Source organism: Ursus americanus, chromosome 14 (assembly GCF_024610735.1).
Source record: "Ursus americanus isolate L20-20 chromosome 14, mUrsAme1.1.p, whole genome shotgun sequence".
Taxonomy (NCBI): domain Eukaryota; kingdom Metazoa; phylum Chordata; class Mammalia; order Carnivora; family Ursidae; genus Ursus; species Ursus americanus.
In genome coordinates this window covers 36393218-36417640 of record NC_142140.1, presented here as the reverse complement: position 1 = coordinate 36417640, position 24423 = coordinate 36393218, and the positions used below count along the sequence as shown (strand labels likewise).

The 24423-nt window shown below is 53.3% G+C and overlaps 1 protein-coding gene and 1 long non-coding RNA gene across 2 annotated transcripts in view; one reads left to right on the top strand and one right to left on the bottom strand.

Moving 5' to 3' along the window:
* STIMATE (STIM activating enhancer) overlaps positions 1 to 24423 on the bottom strand; it is a 52852-nt gene that overhangs the window by 8881 nt on the left and 19548 nt on the right. The window contains exons 2-4 of the mRNA XM_045807338.2: positions 8999 to 9047; positions 7150 to 7245; positions 3651 to 3772 (exon numbers count right to left, since the gene is read on the bottom strand). Of these exons, the coding sequence (XP_045663294.1) occupies positions 3651 to 3772; positions 7150 to 7245; positions 8999 to 9047 (267 nt within the window). The remainder of the gene's footprint in view (positions 1 to 3650; positions 3773 to 7149; positions 7246 to 8998; positions 9048 to 24423) is intronic.
* LOC148108936 (uncharacterized) lies at positions 12698 to 16003 on the top strand. Its single transcript, XR_015726669.1, has 3 exons — positions 12698 to 12838; positions 15132 to 15246; positions 15900 to 16003. It is a non-coding gene; the product is annotated as an uncharacterized LOC148108936 (long non-coding RNA).

Here is a 24423-nt window from a genome sequence, read left to right as displayed (position 1 = left end):
GAGAACCTGGCCCAGAGAGAGGGCTCCGGTTTCTCGTGCGATGCTCCGGCCTCTGTAGCCATCCCTGTCCAGGCACGGGTGCCGGAGCAGGCCCAGCCCAGCCTCAGCCCTCCAGCCATACGCAGTGAGGAGCAAGCGAATGCCTTCATGAAGCTGTAATGGACACAACACCAGGCCATTCCCTTTTCTGGAAAACCTTGGGAGAAGGCTACAGAAAGCATGCAGAGAGCCGTCAGGGCTTCTTCGGAGCTCGTCCTACTTTCACTTCTGGGATTAGATGCATCTGAGCCAAAAAACCACTTCAGAAGCACAACCTCTCCTAGCTAGATTTTTAATGGGGTGCCGGAATCCCTTCAGTCCACTATGTGACTTTACTGAGGAAAGTTCTCAGAAATAACAGATCAAAATATTTGTTAAAAATCATTAAGATCGGAGACACACAGAAAGCACTAGTAGGAAACATCTCTAAATGGGGGCCGGTGTGTTTCAAGTCAGCAGACCAAGGGCCACACTTCAGGTCACAAGGAAACCTGCTCGCTTCATGTGCTTGCTCCGTCTGCCCGTAAGCTTGAAGTGACCGTCAGAGGGGGACAGGCTTTCCTCCCCCCTCCCCCGAACCCCACATTGCCCCCACACTACTGAGTGTCAGCGCCACAGCTTGGCCACGGCTGTGTCGTCTTTCACTTACATGCTTTAATAAGACAGTTAAAAAACATGGCGAAAAAAGAAGAAAGTCCCCTGTAAACGCATTTCCACACTCCCTTCCTCCTCGGCACCCAGACCACTGGCTGCCCCAGCTGGAATGACCATGTGCACTAGTCTGCTTTTCAGATTTGTTTCCTTGGAGACCCTCTCAGATGTTCCCCACTGTCTCACTGTTCAAGGCTAGACACGCCAGGCATCCTCGATATGTCCTGCTTCTTACCACACTGAACAACCTCAGGTAGATGGGTGTTTTGTTTTTGTTGAATAACTTCCTCAGGAGAAATCGCAGGGATAGGGAATGAACAGACAGAACACGTCTGTCTCCCAAGGCTTCAGGAAGGGAACATGAGAACAGGGGCAGGCAGCAAAGCCCACAGACCACTGGTGCCATGGGACACAGACCTGCTTTCAGGGCTTCCGCTGGGGGAAAAGCTGTCTGGTCATCAAGCAAGCACACCTATCACCTTGTCTTGCCCCTCAGGGCTGTGTGGCTTGTTCCCCAAGTCCCACATGCTTGTCGGCAAGTTCACCCTCTCCCCTAAGGACAAAGGAAGCACCTAGAACACAAGCCCCCTTCTTCATTTAGCTGAGAAGAGAGCTATGGGGCCTACATGGAAATATTGCCTCAAAAGGACGGGCCAGTTAACAGGCGTAACAGGTGTGGCAGGTGGAATAATGGCCGCACAGAGACATCCACATCCTAGTCCCCGGAACCCGTGACTATGTTAGGTCACGTGGCCCAGGGGAAGTACGGCTGCTAGCCAGCTGCCTCTAAGATAGGGAGGGTATCCTGCAGTGTCCAGGTGGGCCCGGCGCACCCACAAGGGCACTGGAAGGAGGTGCTGGGAGGTCAGCATGTTACCATGTGAGAAGAGCCTGACGCCCCTCAGGGGTGGAAGAGGCCGCGAGCAGGAAGCACAGTCAGCTTCTAGGAGCAGGAAATGGCAAGGACATGGATGCCCCCCTAGAGGCTCCAGAAGGAACCAGTCCCGCCAACACCCTGACTGTAGCCAGCGAGACCGTGCGGGATGTCTGAGCTACACAGCTGTAAGGCGAGAAACCTGTTGTCTGAAGCCACCAATTTTGTGGACATTTGTTACAGCAGCGACAGGACACAAGAACACAGATAGAAACAGAAATCAGGTAACAGAGGACGTGAGCTGTCCTCCCTCAGCCCGGGGAGGGAGGACTTGGGATGGGCATCTGCGGACACCCTGGTTTGAAGATGCTGGGAAGACGGCGTGACATGGAAGCAAGAGGCTCAAACCACCACTGCCTCTTCCTTCCAATCTACTCTTGGGGATGCAGCACGATGGCAACGGGTGGTACTCCAGGACCAGACCTGCTCTCCCACTGGGGCGGGGGGGCGGGGGGTCACCGAGTGGCACAAGACTGGCTGTCTTGTGGATCTCCCGTAGTGCTAGTCACCACAGCTGAGTCAAGAGCACTGCCTTCCAGCACAGATCTCAGCAGCCGGCAGTGAGAAGCACTGCTCTCGGAGGTGACGGCAGATGAGGCCATGCCCACCCCCAGCTGTGCGCTGGCTTCTGGCATCACCTAACCCCTCCGGGTACCTAGCCTATAAATGAGGATGACGCCGCTGTGGTCCATGTGTCCTCCAAACAGAGGGGTCATGACTCGGGGCTTCTCGGAAGCCTTCCCTCGAGCCACAGGAGCATACACCGTGTGTCAGACGCTATCTTAAGTCCGTGACTCATCAGGCATCAAGTAACGGGGCTAAGAAAAGCCCTCCCCTGAGTTCATCTCCCCTCAACAGAGACAAACAATTACTCAAGATTTCTAGAAATACCCAAGGCGCTCATATAGCCAGCTCCACGGACTGGCTCCCCTTCTACACATTAGTGCTTTGTGAGTCTTCAGTCATCCAGGAGTGAGTGGCCCTGAGGTCCAGAGCCATGAATTCTGTGGAAGGTGTGACCAGGAAAGGAGAGCAGAGACCCAGAATTCCTTCCCTCTTGTCCTGTGTGTCCTTAGGTGGCTGAGGTCCTGCTGATGCTGTTCCCACTGAGACCAAGAGCTCCTGCTCCCAGACAGCAGGGGCCAGGTGTGAAGGTGGGAGAGACCTGCCATTGTCCCTTAACCCTGGGTCCTGAATGCCCGGGGTGTGGCAAGGCCTGAGGAAGGCACTCTCACCACAGCCCTGTGGAGGCTACAGCCAGCCGCTTCTCTGGGCATACAAAGTAAAGGGGGCAATGTGTTTGTGCTTAGAGAGTGGGAGGGTAGCTTCCTAACCAGGCCCTTGTCCTGGGGGTCTGAGGGGAGGGGAGGGGGTAAAGATGAGCCAGCAGCCACAGGTCACCTGTTGTCTCTGCGAGTGAGCATGGACCTGGTGCCCCTGGTGACTGCATGCACCCAGTGCTGGTGGGGGGCCAGCCTCCAGTCAGGAGACAGTAAGGCGACTTGACCCCAGGGTGGGGGATGGACCCTCCAGTCCTGACCTTGCAGCCGCTGTAGTGAGGTGGTCCGATGACAGGACAAGCACAGACATGCAGCAGAAGGGGGCCACCTCCCTGCAGACCACCTCCCAACCCGAGAGCCATCCCCATTTCTCTAACGAGGTGGGCAGGTGGTGTGAGCTCGGTGAGAAGCCTGGCAGAGTGAGGTGGCCTTACAGCCTGCAGGTGAGGCCGCCGGTGCCCTCTGGTGGAACAGGCAAATGCTGTGCCCTCCCTGAGCCTAGGGTCTCCTGGCTCCTGCCATCGAGGGGCAGTGAAGTGCACACCTCCACACCTCAGATGTGTGGCACTCTGACACGGGCAGGGGGACGGTGTTCAGGCCCCAGAACCAGCCCCACCACCACACAGAGGAGACAGCCACCAGCTCCTGAACCTTCAACCCACTGGCCCGGAGAGCTGACTGGGGCAAGGAGCAGAGCCCCCCCGGAAGCCCCCTCCACAGCCCGGCCAACGTCCGTGCTACGTTACCATATTCGCCAAACCGCAGGGACTCCCACTGCTGCCACTCCACCAAGACGCTGACAGCGCGCACCCCCACGTAGATGAGCAGCATGCCCACGGTGGCGTCCAGGAGGAAGTTGATGAGGTACCTGGCAGGACAGGACACAGCAGCGCCGTCAGCAAGCACCGCCCGGGCAGCAAGGGCCCCTGAGCCCGGCCCCTGTGCTTACCAGGGCCAACTTCAAGCCTGATGTCCCAGCACTCGCCTGTTCTGGGGGGCCCGTGCAAGAGGCTGCAGGGCTCACTCCCAGAAGCCCCAGCGAAGCCTCCCCATGACAGTGTGTTGACACTCATCGGGGTCAAAGAACTTGAGGGAGGCGTGGACAAGGGACAAAGAAATCTGAAAGACCTCAAACGCTCCCACCAAATGAAGACTTGACACAAGACAGAGCCTGGAAGCAGCCACGGACATCAATAGGAAAACACTGATTCATTCAAAGAAATCTGCTCCATGACGCTGTTCACACCCACGGCACCAGTCCAGTGCTGCTGCCCCAGGGCAGTTCAAGACATGGCTTCTGGGGTTTCTTAGACCGAAGAGGGCAGGGTCATGGGGCCCTCACTCATACCCATGTTTCAGAGCCTGCCATGGAAGCAAGTGTATTTCTAGAGAGAGGTTTACTCCCTTGGAAAAGGCAGGATGATGGAAGGAAAGGAGAAGGGCCCGTAGAGCTCTCCCACCTTGATCCTGTGTTCTTGTAAGGTCTGTTTCCATGTGTCTGACACACACCTTCTCCCTCACCAAGGAGAGGCCCTCCCTCAAGGGCCCTGTACCCAGATCTTGCCGGGCACCCTGACCACAGACAGAGCTGGAGACAGGCAGTCACTGGGTCAGGTACCAGCCCTCTGGGATGCCAAGTGGCTTCGAAAGCCCTCAAAGTAGTTCCAGATGCCACAGACCAACGGTGGTGCTTTCCAGGTGCTGAGGCCGGAGACATTTCATGCAGATTCTCAACCCCCACCTAAAGACCAAGGCCCTGGCGCCACGCACATGCTGACACTGCAGGGAGCACGCCCTGCTCTGCTATGCTCCCGGCCCCGCGGTGCCCTGGAGTGGCCAGAAAACCAGAAGGGCGGACAGCGGTGTCTCCCGCCTGCCCTTCCTCGTTAACATCACAAGGGGTCACTCTCAGACCAGAGACCAGGCAGAGCAGCCGTGTCCAAGGCAATTTCTCCAGGCTCACAGCTGGCCCTGGCCTAAGTTGCTCTCAGATGCTTCCATCTAATTGGTTTCAAGGGCTTCTCACATCTGAGGCTCGCCCTGAAAGTCCCAAGAATACCTGATAGACACACGTCAATTCATTCATTCCCTCACCAATTATTTACGCCACTGTGCGCCAGGCCCTGGGACTAAAGACGGAATGTTCTCTACGCTCTACCCAACACAGATGAGGCCGGCAGACTGGCCGGCTTCAGATCTCAGCTCCATCACTATTAAGCTGTGTGAATTTAAGTTCTGTCCTCCCTCTGTGCCTCAGGTCCCCACGCTGTAAAACGAGGATAACAAACTGCAGGTCTGAACTGTAGGGCTGCTATCAGGATCAAATGAGTCAATATGTGCGAACAACGCCTGCCACGTGGTAGGCGCCATACAAATGTGTGGTTTGAATCACGGCCCCTCAGAATCACAGAACCCTGGACGTCACAAAAGCTCAACTCCCTCCCAAAGCTGTCCAGACGGAGTAAGGAGCAGAGCCCCCAGCCCACGGGACCCCTGCGGCCACAGGGGGCAGCTCGTCCCCCTCTGTAAGTTTCTCCTCTCCCGGAGCAGAAGCCGGCGTCCCTTCTGGTCTGCAGATTCCCGTAAGATGCCTCAAGGCCAGCCCAGCCTGTCCTCCACCTGTAAGAAGTCACAGGGCAGAGCCAGGATGGCAGGACCTGGAACAGATCCCAGGGCCCGGGCGCCCTCCACTCCCAAGCACCGCCTGCTCTCCTGCCCACTGCTGGGGCTCTCACACCTTTCCTAAGTTGTAACAACAACATCCTCCAACTGAACTGTTAACTCCCTCACCGAGAAGTGACCCTATAGTTTCCACTGCTTATACTCAACAACTCCTGGAACCGTCACAGGAATCCTGGGGATCTGGTGGGACACACAGGACAGGGGAGCAAAGTGGGGCTCAGTCTGGCCTCTCAGTCAAATGCCTTCACTATACCAAGTTCCACCTTGGGCCCTTTCTCCTCTAGGCTGAGCACTTGAGATCTGTCAACAGCACCTTCTCCATCCTGGCTGTGATCTGTTTGTCAATGTCCTTCTTAAAGCTGTATCATCTTTTTTGCAGACGGGCAAGGGAGGTGCTGCAGGGGAGAGCCATGCGGCCAAGGCTGCACCGGGAGTGAGGTTACTGCCTCTGGCACTGGTTACTGCCTCTGGCACCAGTCACTGCCTCTTAATCTATCCCGGCCAACGACAGCAAGATGATTCACTGGAGGATGACTGCAGCCTGCTGGGGGCTCAAGAGCTGGATGGACAACCATCTCCTAACCATCTCCCCTACGGGAGGATCACCTTTCCAGTCCCCCACTTTGGGACTATACCCAAATATCCAAACAGATCATAACCTTTCTAAGTCTTAGAGAAAGACTCTGGGCAGGGAGACTTCATAACTTCCTTCTTCAATCTGGGCCTGGACTAAATCTGCACAGTCACCAAAAAAGGAGGCTTAAAAGAATCTTCCAGTCCACATGATCTCAAATATACGCGAAACCGCTTGGCAAGGGACTCACCAGCCCCCCGCCCTGCTCTCTCAAAGGCAGGGCAGGACAGTGGTGGGGGTGTTCCAGGCAGAGGCAGCGTGAGCAAAGGCACAGAAGCAGGAGACAGCTGGTGCGGTTGAAGGACCCTAGCACAGCATGACTGGAGCAACAAGTCTGAGCCAAGAAGGTAGGAGATGGAGCCGGGATAGGGCAGGTGAGCCTCTTTTTCCGCTCCATCTGCTAAGAGAGGCTCCATTTGGGGTTTCGGTCAGATTGCACAGGGTGGGGGGCTGTGTGGAAGGCACACTGCAGTGATGAGCTGGAACCACCCATGGTCTTCAGGTCAAAGAGGTCAATGATGGTCAACAATGGCTTTGACTCTGAGTGGCTGGCACCACAGAGAAGCCCCCCGTGTGTCCTGTTCTAGCAGAGATACTCCTTCAGGGCACCATGCTGCCCCACCAGGGGCCGCTCCCTGCCGGGAGACATAAGGGTCACTAGAACACCAAGGGCTAGAGCTTGGATGAGCAGAGAGCCAACGCACAGGCCAACTCTCAGCAGGGAAAGCCCTAATAGCCAGCTGACAGCTGTGTATTTGAACCCACAGGCAGCACAGAGAGGACGGTCTCTCAGGGGAGAACAGAGCACAAAAGCGGGGGCTCCCCCCTCCGCAGGCTAGAGGGAACATGGCTGGTGGCAGAAAGCAAGGCCAGTCTACATTTCCAGTGGAGGGATGGGTGATGTTTGTCCTCAAATATGGGCCACTTACAGTGAACAAGGGTCCTCTTCGGTGAGATCTGCTAGGTACACATTTGCAAAGTGGATGAACAGCATTCCTATGGCTTGTTTGGAAGTGTCTAAAAACCTGTACAAAATAGGATCAGCACTTGTTACCATCCTGACAGGAGGGTTACACCCAATTTGGGGAAAATGAGAAGCCTGAAACAGGACGAAAGCCACTGGGGAGCTCTCAACCTTCCCTTTACTGGTCGCCTCTTTCTGGGGGCATTGGTACTAACTCAGGCTCGGCGTCTCAGTGACCTTTGAAAACCTTCAGTAACACTGCATCTGAACTCCCTAAGAGGCCACTGATTTAGAACACATATTTAAACACATTAAGCACGTATTTAAACTAGGTGTGTTTACTTTTTCACTTTTTGTCACTTCAAAATGAAATGCTGGGTCAGAGCTTTTGATGAAGTCCAAGGCACCTCTAGTTTGAAGAGCTCCCGCTCAACGTCCCTCCGAGCTAAAGGCCGTCTGTGCGAGACTAACAAGACACACAGACCCAGCCCTGCAGCTGAAGCCCCAGAGACTTCCGGCTGCTGCCACTTAAGCACTGGACTACAGCGGGGTGTAAAGGGTCAGAGAGTAAATATCTTCGGCCCTGCAGCAACCGGTCATCCTGCCACTGCGTGTGAAAGCGGCCGCAGAGCCCACCATTCCTGTAACACTTCGGTTATGAACATGGACAGGAGGCCGCACTGGGCCTGTGGGCTGCAGATGGCAGTTTCAAAAAGGAGAAAAACAAGGGTACTAAGTATGGGGATACCCTGCTGCCCTGTCCAGAGGGGGGCCTTTAGTTTCTCCTCCGCCACAAACACCTGGAGACCACTGGTGGTCTGTGGCTGAGGGACCTCTGGATTGGGGCCATCTCTCTTGGCCTCCCAGGCTGGGCATCCAGGCTTGGGCCGGGCCACTGAAGGAGGTGATGAAGGGGCACACGGGCACGGGACAGCAGCCACGGGGTCTCAGGACCAAACGGACCTTAGAGATTATCCAGACCAACCCTAGGACTGAAACCTGAAAATCATTTCCTAAAATAATGGCAAAGTAGAAGTCCCCAAAGAGCAACGTGTGCCCCACAGTGTGCCGCAATCCCAGACCCCGGGTCCCCCGGCCCAAGCTAGCCACCCAGATTCAAGAGAAACCGATTGGGGAAAATAAAAATAAGACTGATCAACATTCACAAATAACGCACTGAAGATCACTCAAGCACATGCTCAAAGTGCCGTAACGGGCCTGTCACGGGAAGTCTCCTCTGGAGGGGAAAATGGCTGCTTCGTTAGCACAGCGGCAAGCCTCAGGCAGCCAGGAGCGTCCGCCTCTTGTGGACGTGATGTTGTCCTGAAGGGCTGGCTGTCTCCTTTTTTCTGCAGTTCAGTCTTTGAAGGCGGTGTCTGAAGTTCTACCACCCTTTTACGAAGGAGGAACTGCCACCACGGGGTCACCCTAGGACCAGGGCAGACGAGTTTTGGGGAGAGGAGCATTTACATGGTACATCGGACTCATCCCCAGATTTAGAGAATGTTCTGCATACACATACAGACCGCAGCGCAAGGATTTCTCACAACCTGACAACAAGGCACATAATTAAAGGAGCTTGCAGCGCCGTTTCCTAAAACGGGGCGGCTGTGTGATGACCGAGTAAAGGCAGCGCTCCACGTTCTCTAGGGGAACAGAAGTCTTTCGTATTAGAGGTAGTTCCTGATGATTAATTCAACTAGGCGAGTCCGACACCTCATGTGATGCAGAATCGCTCACACTGCCCCACCCCCCACAACAAACCCCAGAGAGTCCACGGCATTCTAGGAAGGTGTCAAGAGATACATACGCACCATATCCTCCACGGCCGTCTCTCGTGCTTTGGTTCTCTGAAGCGCTTGACTGGAAGAAAACACACACATTCAGCAACTTGCCACAGTGACAACAAGGCAAAATGCACACAAGGAGGGTTATCAGCGCACTCGGGGTTGACACTCTAAGTTAAGGTCCTTGCTCGTTTAACATGTGACAACATACACTAAGCTGTGAAGGTCACAGAGGCCCTGCGCTGCTGGTGACCAGTTCAGCCTCTTCAGAACCGGACGCTTGGGAAGAACGATGCCTCACAGCATGTGGAAAACTGGCTTTTCTTCTCCTCTGTGCCGAGGTCCTCTCAGAGAGGGCCTGGAGACCACCAGGTGGACCGCGGCTATTTCCAGCTCCAGGATTTGCTCCACACCCAATGACAGAACCATTCGGCCCCCCATCCGCTCTGGCCAAAGACTCACTGGGTGCCCGCTCCGAGCCTGGCACCGAGGAGACAAAGGCAAAGGCAGGTGTCCAGCAGGAGGGCAGGCACGTATCCATCTGGTGAGGCAAGTGCCAGAGGACAGGTATGTCTGAGGCGGGGTGAGGTCACAAGCAAAGGAGGACCAGCCCTGGCTGCCTGGAAGGACACTGGTCAGGAGAGGCTGCACTGGGAGGAGGGGACAGAGCACACACCACCAGCTCACAGGGACATAACACGACTGACAGACTGAGCAGGAGCCATGTGATGGAGCGTCTTGAATGCCAGGCTAAGGAGTCTGGAATGAACCCTGTAGGGAAGGGAAAGTTGGGACAGAGTGCTAGGCAGAGTCAAAGACATGGTCGGAATTGTGTTTTAGACAAATGGCTCTGAATTGTGTAGATGGCGGGTTTCTGGGGCTGGAGAAAGTGCTGGCTGAGCCTCAGCACCAGGCAGGGGTGCACCCCGCCACAGAACAGCCAGTGGGGGTGGGGTGCTCCTTCAGCCACAGGCCAACCTCAGATGGTGTGGACCACCCAGACTGACATCCTCACCTTGGGTCTGCAGACACAAGCCCACGCAGACTGTCTCCACACGTCTACCCACGAAAACCAGCCCTGAAAAGTGCTGCCGCTCCTCACGAAAGTACCAAGGAAGAGATGCACCAATGCAAGCCCACAGAACGTGCCTCGTTCTTACAGGCAGGAGGCGAGAACTCACTTCCGGCAGAGCCCCGAGCTGCCAACGAGGGTGCAGGAGGAGGAGGAGGAGAAAGGGAGGAAGACCTCGGTGCCCAGATCGAAGGACCCTACTTCTCTAAATGAATACAAGCCGTCTGCAGTTTGCACAGCGAGGACTGTCTGCACGCAGAAACAAAACAGGTCTTGTGTTCAGAGAGATACTTCGACAGACCAAAAAGCAGGAGGAACTGTCAGGACGCCTGTCATTCTGTGGATGCATCACAGATCCAAAGTATCAACAACGTCCAAGGGTCTGGACGTGGGGCCAAGAGGTTCTGCTCGCCCAAATGGTTCTCAAAGGCAGGAGGCCTCCTCCCCACAAGTACGCAGTCTCACCGGGCACTCGGAAAGGAGGTGCACAGGAAACTGGGCCAGGACAACACCATCTGGAGGGAAAGCCCCCGTTAGGACCCGAGCCACGTCATGCGCATTTGTGCTTCAACCTCAGGGGAATCTGTCCCCATCCGCATAAAATAAACACAACCTGAGGAGAACGCTGTCACTCCACAGAGACCCACGCTGAAGTATCAGAATGGCTGCAGTTCACCTGCAATTGGTTTAGGGAAAAAATCACCCACAATATATTACAATTACATAAAGTAACTATATGATAAATGATCTAATACATTAGAAGTAATAAATACAGTATCAGCTATTATATAATACACTTATCATTTGTATTAATGTGATCTATAACACAGAAAGAGAAGCAAATGTGTTATGGGCCAAATCATGTCTCTACTACCCCAATTCCCATGTTGAGGTCCTGACGCCCAGGACCTCAGAAGGTGGCTGTAGTTGGAGACAAAGTCTTAAAAGAGGTAATTAAGGTAAAATGAGGTCATATGGGTGGGTCCTAATCCAACACAACTGGTGTCCTTAGAAGAGATTAGGACCCACACAGACGGAGGGGCGACCACGTGAGGACCCCAGGGAGAAGGTGCCGTCTGCAAACCGAGGGAGAAAGACCTGGAAGAGTCCAACCCGCCCACACCTGGACCTGGACTTCCCGCCTCCAGACCCGTGAGAGAAGCCAGCTCTGGTGTTGCAGCCACCCAGCCTGTACTTTATGGCAGCCCTAGCACACTAACAATGTGGCAGTACAGTAATCGGAGAACCTAGATGAAGGGTATTTGAGTACTCATTAAATAACTAGTTAGACTTTTCTGTAGGTTTAACATTTTTTTGAAATAAAAAGTTGGGAGGAAAACATGCTGTAAATCATGAGTGAGTACAGCCATTCGGAGGTCCATCTGGCAATATCGATCAGAATTTTCAGTGCCCAGGTGCCTTTAACCTGCAAGGCACTGCCACGTGTGTCTTCTACACGCATTATTGCAACATGGGCCAAGCTGTACAGCGCTCTTCACTGTAATACCGCCCTAACGAAAATCCAGAGAGAAACCAATGTCTGTCAGTGTGGGGTCGGGGATCCCCGTCACGGTACGATGCAATGTTAGGCTGTCACTGGAAACAACAAGGTCATCGGCATGGACTATTATATTAATAAATTGCAGAATAATATGCCTCCCATGATTCTGTTCATATCCACTTTTTTGGTTCATATCCATTGTTAAAGGATAAATATTTATGTTGGTGTTATGCGCGTGTTTTTTCCCTAGCAGGATACATGACTATTATTAACAATGGCTGCCTTTGATGAAAGGAATTAGGTAGGGTCCAGGGGAGCAGGCCTTCTATATCATTCTGAATGGTTTAAAACGTTCTTCTATTTTCACACTGCTTTTAAAGAACTAAAAACAAAAGACAACCTGTGTCAGAGACCTGTGCTAGGACAGCAAAGTGGGACTTGGGGATGCGGTGTGGGTCACAGGGGGCTCTGGGACAAGAAGGGAGAAGGATGTGTGCGTGTGCCGGTCCGTGCTCGGAGCATGGTCTCACACAGGAGCACCTCAGACGGCACTGCGAACGCCTTCAAGTTCTCCTTCAACAGAGGAGTGTGACTCCTGCCTTCTTCCTCTCCACCTGGCATCCCCTCTCCCTAGGATATTTCAGCGCCTAAAATCTTTGTATTTTTTAATTAAACGCAGAAGAAACACTAAAAGAGCTCCTCTAGATCTAACATGGCAGGAAAACTCAGGAAACTTTGTTCACCAGTCGTGCTGTACTGAGGGGCCTGTGGTGTGACAGGCCGCGTTCAGGCGACAAGATAGACAAAATCCCTGCCTTCCCTGCATTCTCCGGGTGGGGAGAGAATACATGGAGAGTGTGAAGATGGCAACTGTGACACTAAAGCGGGAAAGGAGAGAGGTCTGGGAAGCGGGTTTGCTGATCAGGAGGTCTGGAAGGTCAGCCAAGACCTGAAGGAAAGGAGGGGACAGTCACAGGCTTCTGGGGAAGAGCCCTCGGGCGGAGGGCTGGGCCTGAACCGCAAGAATGTGGGCCTGTGGCCAGGGAGACCTGGGGGCAGCCACGGGGCAGGGGCTGTGGCCCACAGCTGCTGTGCGGAGAGTGGCCTGAGGGCACCATGGTGGGGTCAGGGAGGCAGATCAGGCCACCATAGTAAGCCTGGGTGAGTGGGTGCCCGGCCCTGGTGGTGGCACGAGAGGGTGAGGGAGAAGAGGTGGGAGCCTGGCTGTACTTTCAGCGGTGAGCTGACAGGATCTGCTGACAAGGTGGATGTGGCCTCCGGGATGCCTCCAGAGGTGAGGACCGGCACACTTCCACTCATTTCTGGTTTTGTTTTGGTGTGTCGGGGGGGGGGGAGGGGTGCGGTAAACTGGAAGGCTCGAGACATCTGTGCACAAGAAATAAGGAGCTGACCCTGAGTCCCTCACGGACAGTGAGCCAGGCACCCAGTCCCATGGAAACAAGTCTGTTCCCGCCGGAGCCTGGCAGCGGCTCCCTGGAAGCCACGTAGAGAGCGGCTCAGGCCCAGCTCTAGGACAGCTGATCTTCGCTTCCGCAGGAGGCAGGGAACGCAGATGGAGCCCGAGGCCAAAGCCAAGTGCAATCCACCCTCTCTAACATAGCCAGCACATGGCCTGAGGCCGAAGGCTGGGGCACAGGGCCCAACTCAAGTGTAGGTGCAGACCCTGAAGGCAGGACGGCAGGGACACCAGACCGGACTCGCAGGCTGCCGGCCTGAAAGAGCCCGTAGTAGGAAAAGGAGCGGCGTGGGGGATGGAGAGTGGGGCCAGGGAGAGGTTGTCGGGGTGTGCAGCACTCAGCGGTCCCTGACGCCCGGCACAGAGGCCCCACTCCACTCCTTGAATGATGCTGTGCACCACCACCGCCAGGCCGTGCTGGGCTCCTTAGCAGCTGCTCTGTGCTTATGCACGTGTCCTGAAGACAGGCACAGGGCCCCATCACCCGTGAAAAGCCGTAGTGGCCAAGAGCTAGACAGATACGGCTTTGAGTCCCGTCTCTGCTACTATCTAGCCAACTGACTTCGGGGGGTGGGGGGGGGAAGGGAGGGGCGCTGCCAGGTTGGCGTCAGGATGGAATGAGAAGAAACAGGCGAGGAGGCCAGCATAGAACACATGCTCAGGAACGTGACCTGCGCTCAGTGGTCCCTGACCTGGACCCTGCCTTCCCATCCCTCCTCTCAGTATCTACTCTCCCGAGGCCCGGCGCTGAGCAACCTCTCTTGGTCTCTGGGTCTCTAAGAAGTGTGTGACTTTGAGTCTGCCATCGGCAACCTCTCCACGGGGGCCCAAATGCTAGGAGGGTCCCAGGATTCCCCAACCCTGCTGTCCCCCCGGGGCTGACTGCCTCGTGCTCTGAGTGCTCCTTTGTGTCTCTCTTGTGTCTCTCTTGTGTCTCCCCATAGTTCCGTCCTTCCTTCCCCAGGCTCCCCTTCTTCCCAGCTTCTAGGCTGCGGCTCTCCAGCCTCCTCCTCTCCCAGCCCTCACCCCCCCAGTCCTGCCTGGCCCCACCATTGCTTCACAGAATGGAAACATCCTCTCTTCTGGGGCTCCTTACTTTCCTCCCCCACTCAACTTTCGATCTCCTCTGCCAACTCTGCAACTGCTCTTCTAGACGTGTCCCTTTCCCCATTTTTACCACCAAACTAGTCCGGGCCTCAGGAATGCTTTCCTGTGCTACGGAGACGGCCTCCTAACAGGCCTCCCTGGCTCTCCAACTGCCCCAGCCACCCACCTGCGCTTCCTTCCAGCTACTTTGAGCATCAACAGCACTGGGGACACAGCATTGGACACTACAGCCCGGTCCTTGCCCTCAGCGAACTTTCCATCCATTACTCTGCACATCATTTCACTTGCCTGAAAACGCTGCTCCCTTCTTTCCTAATCTTACGCATTTTTGAATTAAAATACATCTTTTGGAAGAGATGACCATATGGAGGGTATATAAAATTCAGAATGCATTCTTTTGGTTAGCATTTGGACGGTACATCCTTTTTAATCCCTTTTTTTCCAATATTATATTTAAGATGGGTCTTAAAAGGACTTTAAAGTCCTTAAAAGGACTCAGCTTTCCCCCATAAATCCGGCTCACAATTGTAGTGGGTTGAATGGTGGTCTCCAAAAAGATATGTCCGGATCCTGACCCCCCAATCCCTGTGGATGTGACCCTATCTGGAAAAAGAGTCTTTGCAGGTGCGATTAAGTTAAAGAACTTGAGCCAAGACCATCCTGGATTAATGAGGTGAGCCCTAAATCTAACTACAAGGGTCCTCTGATCAGCAGGAGGCACAGGGGAAGGAGAAGGCCTTGTAAAGACAGAGGCAGAGTCTGGAGCCTTGCAGCCACAAGCCAGGGAACCCCTGAAGAGGAAGAGATGGGGAAGGATCCACCATCAGACCCACTGGAGAGAGTGTGGCCCTGCCAACAGCTGGATTCTGGACTTTGGGCTTCCAGAAGAGAGAGAATTTCTTTTGTGTTAAGTCAAGAAGTTCGTGATTATTTGTATGGCATTCCTAGTAAACTAACAGAGCATTTCTTTTCTTTTTCTTATTAAAAAAATTTCTTTTTGAAGAGTACGAACACACTCAGTGAAGTGTCCCTTCCATCTGAAACCCCAGGCCCTGCTTCCCTTCTCAGAGCCAACCACTGTCACCGAGATCTTGCGTGGCCTTCCAGAGACACACCAGGTGAGTCCAAAGAGGAACAGACGTCTCCTCGGAGACAGATGGTCGCATACTCTGCATGCTTTGGACCCTCGCTGCTCTCACTGAACGCCCCCCTCCCCGGATTTCACCTACTGCACCTCTGTTGTTAGAGGCTCTGTGGTCTCCCACGGCGTGCCATCTGTGCCCATGTGGGTGCACTCCTAGTGGTGGACTCGCCGCGTCAAAGGTCACACACGTGCAGCCGACTTCGTCACGCCACTCTCCAGGGGCTGCTGCAATGCACGTGACTGCCCGCTCCCCACATCCCTGCCAGCACGGAGCAGGAGCAAACCCAGAGAGGCTGCCTCCTCACGGCTGCAGTGTGTACTAACTGGGTCAGGCGGGTGCCCAGGTGCCCGCGGGGCTCACCACCACCCGCACCTCTGCCCCGCGTGCTCTCGGCTGCCAGCCTCCCCAGACGGCACAAAGCACAGTGCTCACTCGTCTAAAAGTTCTGCGCTGTTCGTGCCGCACAACAGAAAGCAGGTATGGCTTATTTATCCACCTGTCTGTCCCGCGCCAGCAGCCGTGTCACTGACGGCTCACATAAAGCCGTCGCTTGGTTTTGCACACAACTCTCCGAGTCGGCATCTACAGGGTGGGGGCTAGGTACCCCACTTCACTCTCCCTTTCAGAGCCTCGCCTGCTGGCGCTCCCACGGACTTGCTGCGTGACAGAAGACAGCTGAGTTTTACATACAGGCGCTTCCTTTCGTGTCACAGGGAGGAAGACATAAGAGGTAGTGTTAAAAAAACACGGGGGGGGGGTTGATGGGGGCGCCTGGCTGGCTTAGTCGGTGGAGCATGAGACTTTTGATCTTGGGGGCTGTGAGTTCGAGCCCCATGTTGGGTGTTGGAGATTGCTTAAAAATAAGATCTTAAGGGGCGCCTGGGTGGCACAGCGGTTAAGCGTCTGCCTTCAGCTCAGGGCGTGATCCCAGCGTTGTGGGATCGAGCCCCACATCAGGCTCCTCCTCTATGAGCCTGCTTCTTCCTCTCCCACTCCCCCTGCTTGTGTTCCCTCTCTTGCTGGCTGTCTCTATCTCTGTCAAATAAATAAATAAAAATCTTAAAAAAAAATAAGATCTTAAAAACAAACAAATCCACACGAGTTGGAAGGGGAACAATTACCATGCCGTCCTATTTAGAAACTGAGTCATAAAAAAGCACAACTGTTTTGAGATTAAACCACACAATTTAAGAGGGCTGTTTGGTCCATGCCAGGTGCAGTGCGAGAGAAGTCCAACGTCCTCAGTGTAAGGAGTGGAGACAATGGAGACAATGGTGGGGAAGGAGTGATCTGTGCAAGGTCATCAGGTGGTTAGTAGTGGGTCTGGGATGAAATCAAGCCACCTGAGCCAGCCTCTTCCTCCAGCTGGCCTTGGCAGAGACCTCAAGCCAAGCCTTGCCGGTTCGATAAGCCCACGACAGAAATGGTCTGGGGGAAGGGGGGGGGGGCTGAGCAAATCCACCCTCACTGACAGAACCAGAAATCAAGGAAAATGTTTCTGCAGTTTCCCTGAATTATAAACAATCAAGCCTCACCCCAAACCAGCTTAGTGCCCGCTAGTGGTAGGAAAAGCCCAGACGTACCAGTTTCTTAAGGGCAGAAAAAGGTTCCAGAAAGCCACTGAGGTAGACAGCTGGCTGCCTCCCCCAAACCCACCCACCACCTTCTTCCCTCCTAGGACTTAGCGGCACAGCTGACAGACCACACCCCAGAGGCCCTTGCAGCTGGAGGTGGCCACAGGACCAAGTTCTAGCTGAAGAGAGTGTGAAGCTCAGGGTGGACCCCTTTTCAAGGAGAAATGAAGGGCCCAGTGATTCTTACAGTAAGGAACTAAAGGCAGTCAGGCTGGTATTAGCTTGAAATCTAGTCCCTGCTTTATCAAAAATGTTATTATTTTAAGCAAGGCACTTTTCTGGGTCTAAGTTTCCTCAACTATCTCTTTAAGAAAGTTACCGTGGGGAGAAAAGCATCTGCAGCTGTGGCCACCATCACTGGGTACTTATTACAGGTACCTTACAATATTATTTCTAACCTTTATGGCAACCCTGTAAGGGACCATTCTCATTTTACAGGGAAGGCCAGAGGCTTTGCCTTGAGGCCAAACATGGCATAAGCAAGACCTGCGTCCATGTCTCTCTGACTGCAAAGCCCACATTTCCCCTGCCGTCCTGAGGAAGCCTGGTCCAAAGGCAATGAAAGTTCTGGTATGGCTGTACCCCAAGGGCAGAAGATCAGGGCCTCCTGACTCTAGTCTTCTTCCCCCCTCAAGCCCTCCCGCACGAGAGCTGGAGTGAACTGCACAGGACGCCCCTCGGTCAAGCCTTTCAGTGTGTGCTCCACCTCTCCTTCCTCAGGGAACACGATTCAGGCTTTCTGGGTTGGCACACTGGGCCCTCCCCATGGCCTGGCACCTTCCGTCTCAGTCCTGTCACTCACACGGTGACTTTGGCTTGGGAGGGCCCTCACGTGTAACTCTCAGGCATCCTTCCAGATCCAGCTCAGGCAGCTGGAAGACCGGCCGGCCTCTTTTGCAGCAGAGCAAGCACCCCTCCGTCTGGCTCCCCGGTCTCCTACGCATAATACTCCGCACCCTTCTGGACTGACACTTCACATGCAATACTGAGGATGTGTCCGTCTCTCCCACCAGTCAAGGAAGCAGACGGAGACCTTGTCTTATTCATGGCCCCGTACCTGGAAGAAGCAGGCACTAAAACTACTGACTAGAACAAAGGGAGCAGAACACGCTGGAAGAACACTCAAGTCAGAGGAGGTAAAAGCTTAGTGCATGCAGGGCAACCTCTGGTCCCAAACCTCGCGGCAACACTTACTGTGGGGCCAGGGAAAGCTGTTTAACCTCTCTGGGCCTTACTCTGCCCCTCTGGAGAATGGGAGGAATTCCAGTAGCCGCGTCCTACGAGTATGAATGAGACAACACATTAGAGGACTCAGCAAGTACTGGGCACGCTTTAGCAGGAGGCAGCAGGGCTGTGACCGCTGGAGGGAGTGGCGATCCTCAGGCACGAAGCCCGGCAGCAGCGGGCAAGAGCACACAGCTGAGTACCTGCACAACCCTCCGGTCTTTCTCTTCCCTTTTCTGTGATAAACCACTTTAACCAGTTTGGAAACTAAAGAGAAGTTATCTAACACACAACCCTCTGAGCACAACCGAGCCCACTGGTTGTTACACCTTCGTTCTGGTTCCAAAGCTCCTCCTGGCCTGTGCCTTCCCGGTGGGACCGGAACAAAGCCGGGTCAGGCTGTGCTCTGTTCCCTGGTTGTCAGCCTCCATCAGCTCGCACCAAAGGCTGGTCGCTCTGAGAATTCCCCAAACACCGGGGCTCCGCGAGGTGAGAGCACAGGAGCAGTGACAGGCTCAAGCCAGGCAGGGCGGCCGGGCATGCCCTCGGCTGCAGTGGCCTAGGGGCAGGCAAGACTTGCCACCCCCAGGGCAGGATGCACGGGGGTGCAGAAATGCTGCAGGACCGGCAGGACAGGGGTCCACGACCGACTGTGAAGGCTCAGAGGACCACTGGCTGGACACGGCTGGTGCCTGCTCTGCCTCGCGCTGTTCTCGGCTGAGAGAGGAGACCCACCGTGAAATCAACTCTGGGTGCACAGGATTTCTTCCTTCATCACTCGGAGTCAGGAAAAGACTAGAACCGACGCGGCACATATTCAAGAAACACCATGAGACGACACCTGTCCCCAGACAGTGATCCGGAAGGAGGAGCAGGTCGGAACTGCTGCCCATGCGGGCAGGCTGACGGGCACCCCAGGATTCAGCACTCCTGCCCACTCCGGGCATCCTGGCCTTTGTGCCAGTCCCTGCTTGGGCCTGTCTACCAGGACAGAGAGCGGCAGGCCGCGGGTCTTTCTCGGTCCCCAACCCACCTTCCTAACCTGCCTGCCCTGCACGCTGCTCCCCTCGCTGTTACCCTGGGAAGCAAATCAATAAACTACCACCATCCCCTGTCAGGACAGTGCCCCTGGTGGCTTCACACACTCAAAATCAAGACACTTTATTATTTTTTTAAATGGTAGGTGCATTTTTAAAAAGTTTTTATTATTTAAATTCCAGTTAGGTAACGGAATGTCATATTAGTTTCAGGGGTACGATGTAGCGATTCAGCACTTCCATACAACATCAGACAAGTGCCCTCCTTCATCCCCATCTCCCACCTCACCCCTCCCCCACCCCCTCCCCTCTGGTCACCAGCAGATGGTTTTCTATAGTTAGGAGTCTATTTCCTGGTTTGCCTCTTTTTTTCCCTTTGGTTGTTTGTTTCTTAAATTCCACATATGAATGAAATCATATGGTGTTTGTCTTTCTCTGACTGACTTATTTTGCTCAGCATAATATTCTCTGGCTCCATCCATGTCCTTGCAAATGGCAAGATTTCACTCATTTCTATGGCTGAATAATATTCCTCTGTGTGTGTGTGTGTGTGTGTGTATATACCACATCTTCTTTATCCATTCATCAACCAATGGACACTTGGGCTGTTTCCATAATTTGGCTACTGCAGAGAATGCTGCTATAAACACTGGGGTGCATGTGTCCCTTTCCATTAGTGTTCTGTATACTTCGGGTAAATGCCTAGAAGCGGAATTGCTGGAGCATAGGGTAGTTCTATTTTTAACTGTTTGAGGCAACTCTATACTGTTTTCCAGAGTGGCCGCACCAGTGTGCATTCCCACCAACAGTGCACAAGGGTTCCCCTCTCTCCACATCCTCGCCAACACTTGTTGTTTCCAAAATCAAAACATTTTAAAGGTGGAATTTCAGTGCCAAAGAAGGTTGACGGAAAAGCTATCTTTAAAGGGAGACCTTTCTAGTGACCCTCAAAAATCACACCCCCTGGGCCAAGACCATTGCCCTTTTTTTTTTTTTTTTTTTTTTATTTATGAGATAGAGAGCCAGCGAGAGAGGGAACACAAGCAGGGGGAGTGGGAGAGGAAGAAGCAGGCTCATAGAGGAGGAGCCTGATGTGGGGCTCGATCCCATAACGCCGGGATCACGCCCTGAGCCGAAGGCAGACACTTAACCGCTGTGCCACCCAGGCGCCCCGACCATTGCCCTTTTGATCACAGGGCCGACATTTACCCTGGACAGAGGGAAGGCTGGGTCAGCTGCGTCCAGTCAAAGAGCAGACAGCAGGCTGCGTTGCTCACTCCGTTCGGCAAGCACCTAGTCTGAGCAGCAAGAACCGTGAAAGCCACGAGGGAACTGCAGAAGCCACGGCAGCAGCCAGCGCGAGCCTGCCTGGGATTACGGAGTTGCCGCTGGACACCTGCCCCACCGCTCAGCCTTCTCCTGCGGAGAAGAGCCTCCAGAGGCCACCTGCAACGGCTCTTTGTCTCAAAGTGTCCCGCTCAGAGTCACACTGTTGTATGTAATAAGACACAACTCTCCGTTCATTTACTTGTCCATCTGTGCATCCATCCTCCACACGGCTGCTGGTGGAGGTCTCAAAATGTCAATAAAATGATGTCACCCGCCACTCCACTTAAAACTCCCAAAACACATAACTGTGTCAAGAGGCAAGCTTTAGGGGCGCCTGGGTGGCACAGCGGTTAAGCGTCTGCCTTCGGCTCAGGGCATGATCCCGGCATTATGGGTCAAGCCCCACATCAGGCTCCTCCGCTATGAGCCTGCTTCTTCCTCTCCACTCCCCCTGCTTGTGTTCCCTCTCTCGCTGGCTGTCTCTATCTCTGTCAAATAAATAAATAAAATCTTAAAAAAAAAAAAAAGAGGCAATCTTTACACTGAAGATGTGTACATTTTATGTAAATGATACCTCCATAAAAATTTTAAAAACAACAAAACGAACACAACACCCTCCTATGCCTTCCCACAGCAACTAGAATAAAACGCAGACTCCTTCTCGTGGCCAAGGAACCACGTGACATAGCTCTGCCCACTTCTCCGGCCTCGTCCCCTCCTTCCCTCCTGCCACAGGGGCCTTCTCTCTACACACTGCACACACCAAGCTCCATCCTGCCTTAGCACCCTGGCTCACACGGCACTTCCTGTCTGGACACTCTCCTCCCGCTTTGCCAAGCGGCGGCTACTCCTTTCTCTTCTTGTCGCAGCTCCCAGCTCGCCTCCTTGGAGGCGTCTCTGGATCCCTGCACCCCCAGCTGTGTACATCCTGCCCTGCTTCCATCACTCACTCACATTTCCCCCCTCTATTTCTTCTCCACAATTACCCCTCTTGTCTGAGAAATTTTAAGATTTTTATTTGAGAGAGAGAGAGCACACACACAGGCGTGGGGGAGGACGGGGAGGGGGAGAGGGAGAAGCAGACTCCTTGCTGAGCAGGGAGCCCTATGCAGAGCTCAATCCCAGGATCCTGCGATCATGCCCTCAGCCGAAGGCAGATGCTTAACCCACTGAGCCACGTAGGCGCCCCTCATCTCAGAAATTCTTATGTGCTTCCTTGGTTACTATCTGTTTTCTCCTCCTAGAAAGTAAGCTCTGCAAGACCAGGAACTTGGTTCTGTTTATCCCCATATTCCTGGCATCGAGAAGGTGCTTGGCTCTTAACAGGTAGCTAAACAACATTTGTTGAACAAAGGAATTCATTCAGCCTGTCACTTAAGACATATTTATTGAGTACTGTCCAGGATTTATTTTTAGTTCAATAAGGTCCGTGAATTTGCACAACGGGTTCTCCCAGAAGCTTCGCTTGCAAGCCCTTAGTTCTGCAACAGGACAAAATTGCTTAGCTCTTTGCTTTTGGACATAGTAATCTGCCAGCAAGACTGCCCAAGGACAGCCACCCAAAACCTCTCTTCCTCCTCACCGGCCACAGGGCAGGGAGGACGGGCCAGTCAAGGTCTCCCTCACCACATCTGGCCTTAGATGCAAGAACGAGACAATCTGGGTTTGTACACAGCTGAAGTGCTCATGAACATTTTTTGGTAAGGACCAGATGAAGCCAAGGGTCACAGCTGGCCAGCTTCAATCCTCCTACATGGAGGTTCTGCCAAAGGCTGAGAAAGAAATGAGAAAAAAAAACCTAAACTGTCCAGCAAACAAATATGCTTAGCTCTCTAAACATGGGGCGCCCAGGACCGCAGCTTCCCCTGAAACAGGGCGGCGGTGCCATCTGCCGACAATGATGACCTCAGCAGGGCTGAGGGGGCACTGTCACTGCGCGGGCGCTCCACGGGGCTCTGTTTGATGGAAAGAAATATGAGTGGCTGATAAACACACAAGAAAACAGGCAGTCCCAATAAGGTGGGTTTTAAAAATGCATATTAATAATTACTCTCTGCCAGATTAGCCAAGATGAAAACATCGGGGGAGGATATTAGAAAACGGGGCTCTGAAGTTGCTGGTGGACAAGTAAATGGGGATGTGTGGGGGAGTAGATTTGTGATCTTGTCCCCAGAGCTCCCAGTTGAGAGCGCACATTTGGTTGGTGTCCCAGGGCGGGGGGGCACAGTGAACGGAGCCCTCTGGGACCTGGGGACACGCTGGAGGGGGAATGAATGGGGTTCCAGCATGCAAAGTCTGAAGAACAGGAGGAGTGGGAGACCTGCAAATATTCCTAAAGAGGGAGATCTTGTCAGTGTAACTTCTTCCTCCACACTGACGGAGGCGCCAAGCATAAATGGGCTGTCCTAGAAGGACAGTGTCCCTGGGCAGCTGGGGACCCTCCAGGTCTGGGGAACTCTGAGACACAGTGAACCTGCTCCCGCCCTGCGTCATCCCTCCATTGCTGACCCATACTCCCCAGCCGTAAATTTTGGAATTTCACTTGATCTCACAGAGGATGGAGATGGATGTAGTTTTTTCCCTATTGACCCACAGATGACTTGGAAAGTCGCAGTGGGTATTTTCGGAATATCTATTATGATTTTAACTGTTTATACACCATAACCCAGAAACTCCACTCCTAGGATTTTCTTAATTTGCAGTCACACAAATGCCCAAAAATCTGTGTAAAAAGGTGTACTGCAGCATTGCTACGAGCGTGGAGGACTTAGAAACCACCTAAATGTCCATCAGTGGGGCAAGGGGTGAAATGTAAATTATCATCTGGTGGAAGTCACCGTGAAAAAGTGAGGCAGAGAGGGTACCCTCGCAATGGATGGATTTTATGGCATGTACATTATACCTCAACAAAGCTGTTTAAAAAGTGAGGTGAATCTATCTGCTTTGATACGGAAAAATGCCTGTGTTAAATGGGGAAAAAAGCAAGTCACCAAAACAGTGTCATGTGAAACTACTTTGATTTTTTTTAAATGATTTATACAAACAAATTTCAAGGCACACACATTAACTGTTATCTATGGTTAGCTCTCTAGAGGAATTATAGGAAGCTTTCACTTTTATTAAAGCTATGTATTTCCATAAAGTTTTAGTTGTTTACAAAGAGCATCATTACTTTTGTAGTTAAAGATCTTGGGGCGCCTGGGTGGCTCAGTCATAAAGCGTCTGCCTTCGGCTCAGGGCGTGATCCTTGCGTTCTGGGATCGAGCCCCACATCAGGCTCTTCCGCTGGGAGCCTGCTTCTTCCTCTCCCACTCCCCCTGCTTGTGTCCCCTCTCTCGCTGGCTGTCTCTCTCTCTGTCAAATAAATAAAATCTTTAAAAAAAAAAAATAAAAATAAAAATAAAAAAAGATCTTAAAAATGGTTACTTGGGGAAAAAAAACTTCTGATGTTAAAAACAGTAATTAAAAAAGTGACAAAATTATACTTTTGCACATTAAGTAATTAAAAGCCTTCCTCAAACCTAACTCATTAGCAAATCTCCCTCTGAGAGAAAAGCTTCCAGCAGGCAGAACTCACTGGAGACAGAAAGCACCCCCGCCTGTGCAACGTCATGGCTAATCAGAGCAAGACCCGGCCCAGAGCCTGCATTTCTCAGAGGTAACACATGCAGCCCCTGGCCCAGCTCCACCACGCAGGGTGACCCACAGCCCAGGCAGCCGGATGCTGGTCTGGGCACTTATTCCTCTGCTCAGAGGAGACGCCCGCCAGCCCCCGCCGTGCAGTGATGAGTTACACATTGCAAGATGGATTTTCATCCTTGTGACCCAAGGCTCTGAAGTGATTCCAGATGCTTAGGGTGATCCAAACTCAGCAGAGAACAGAACATATAATGGGTACAGGGAAGGCTCTCTTGACATGGTTTTCA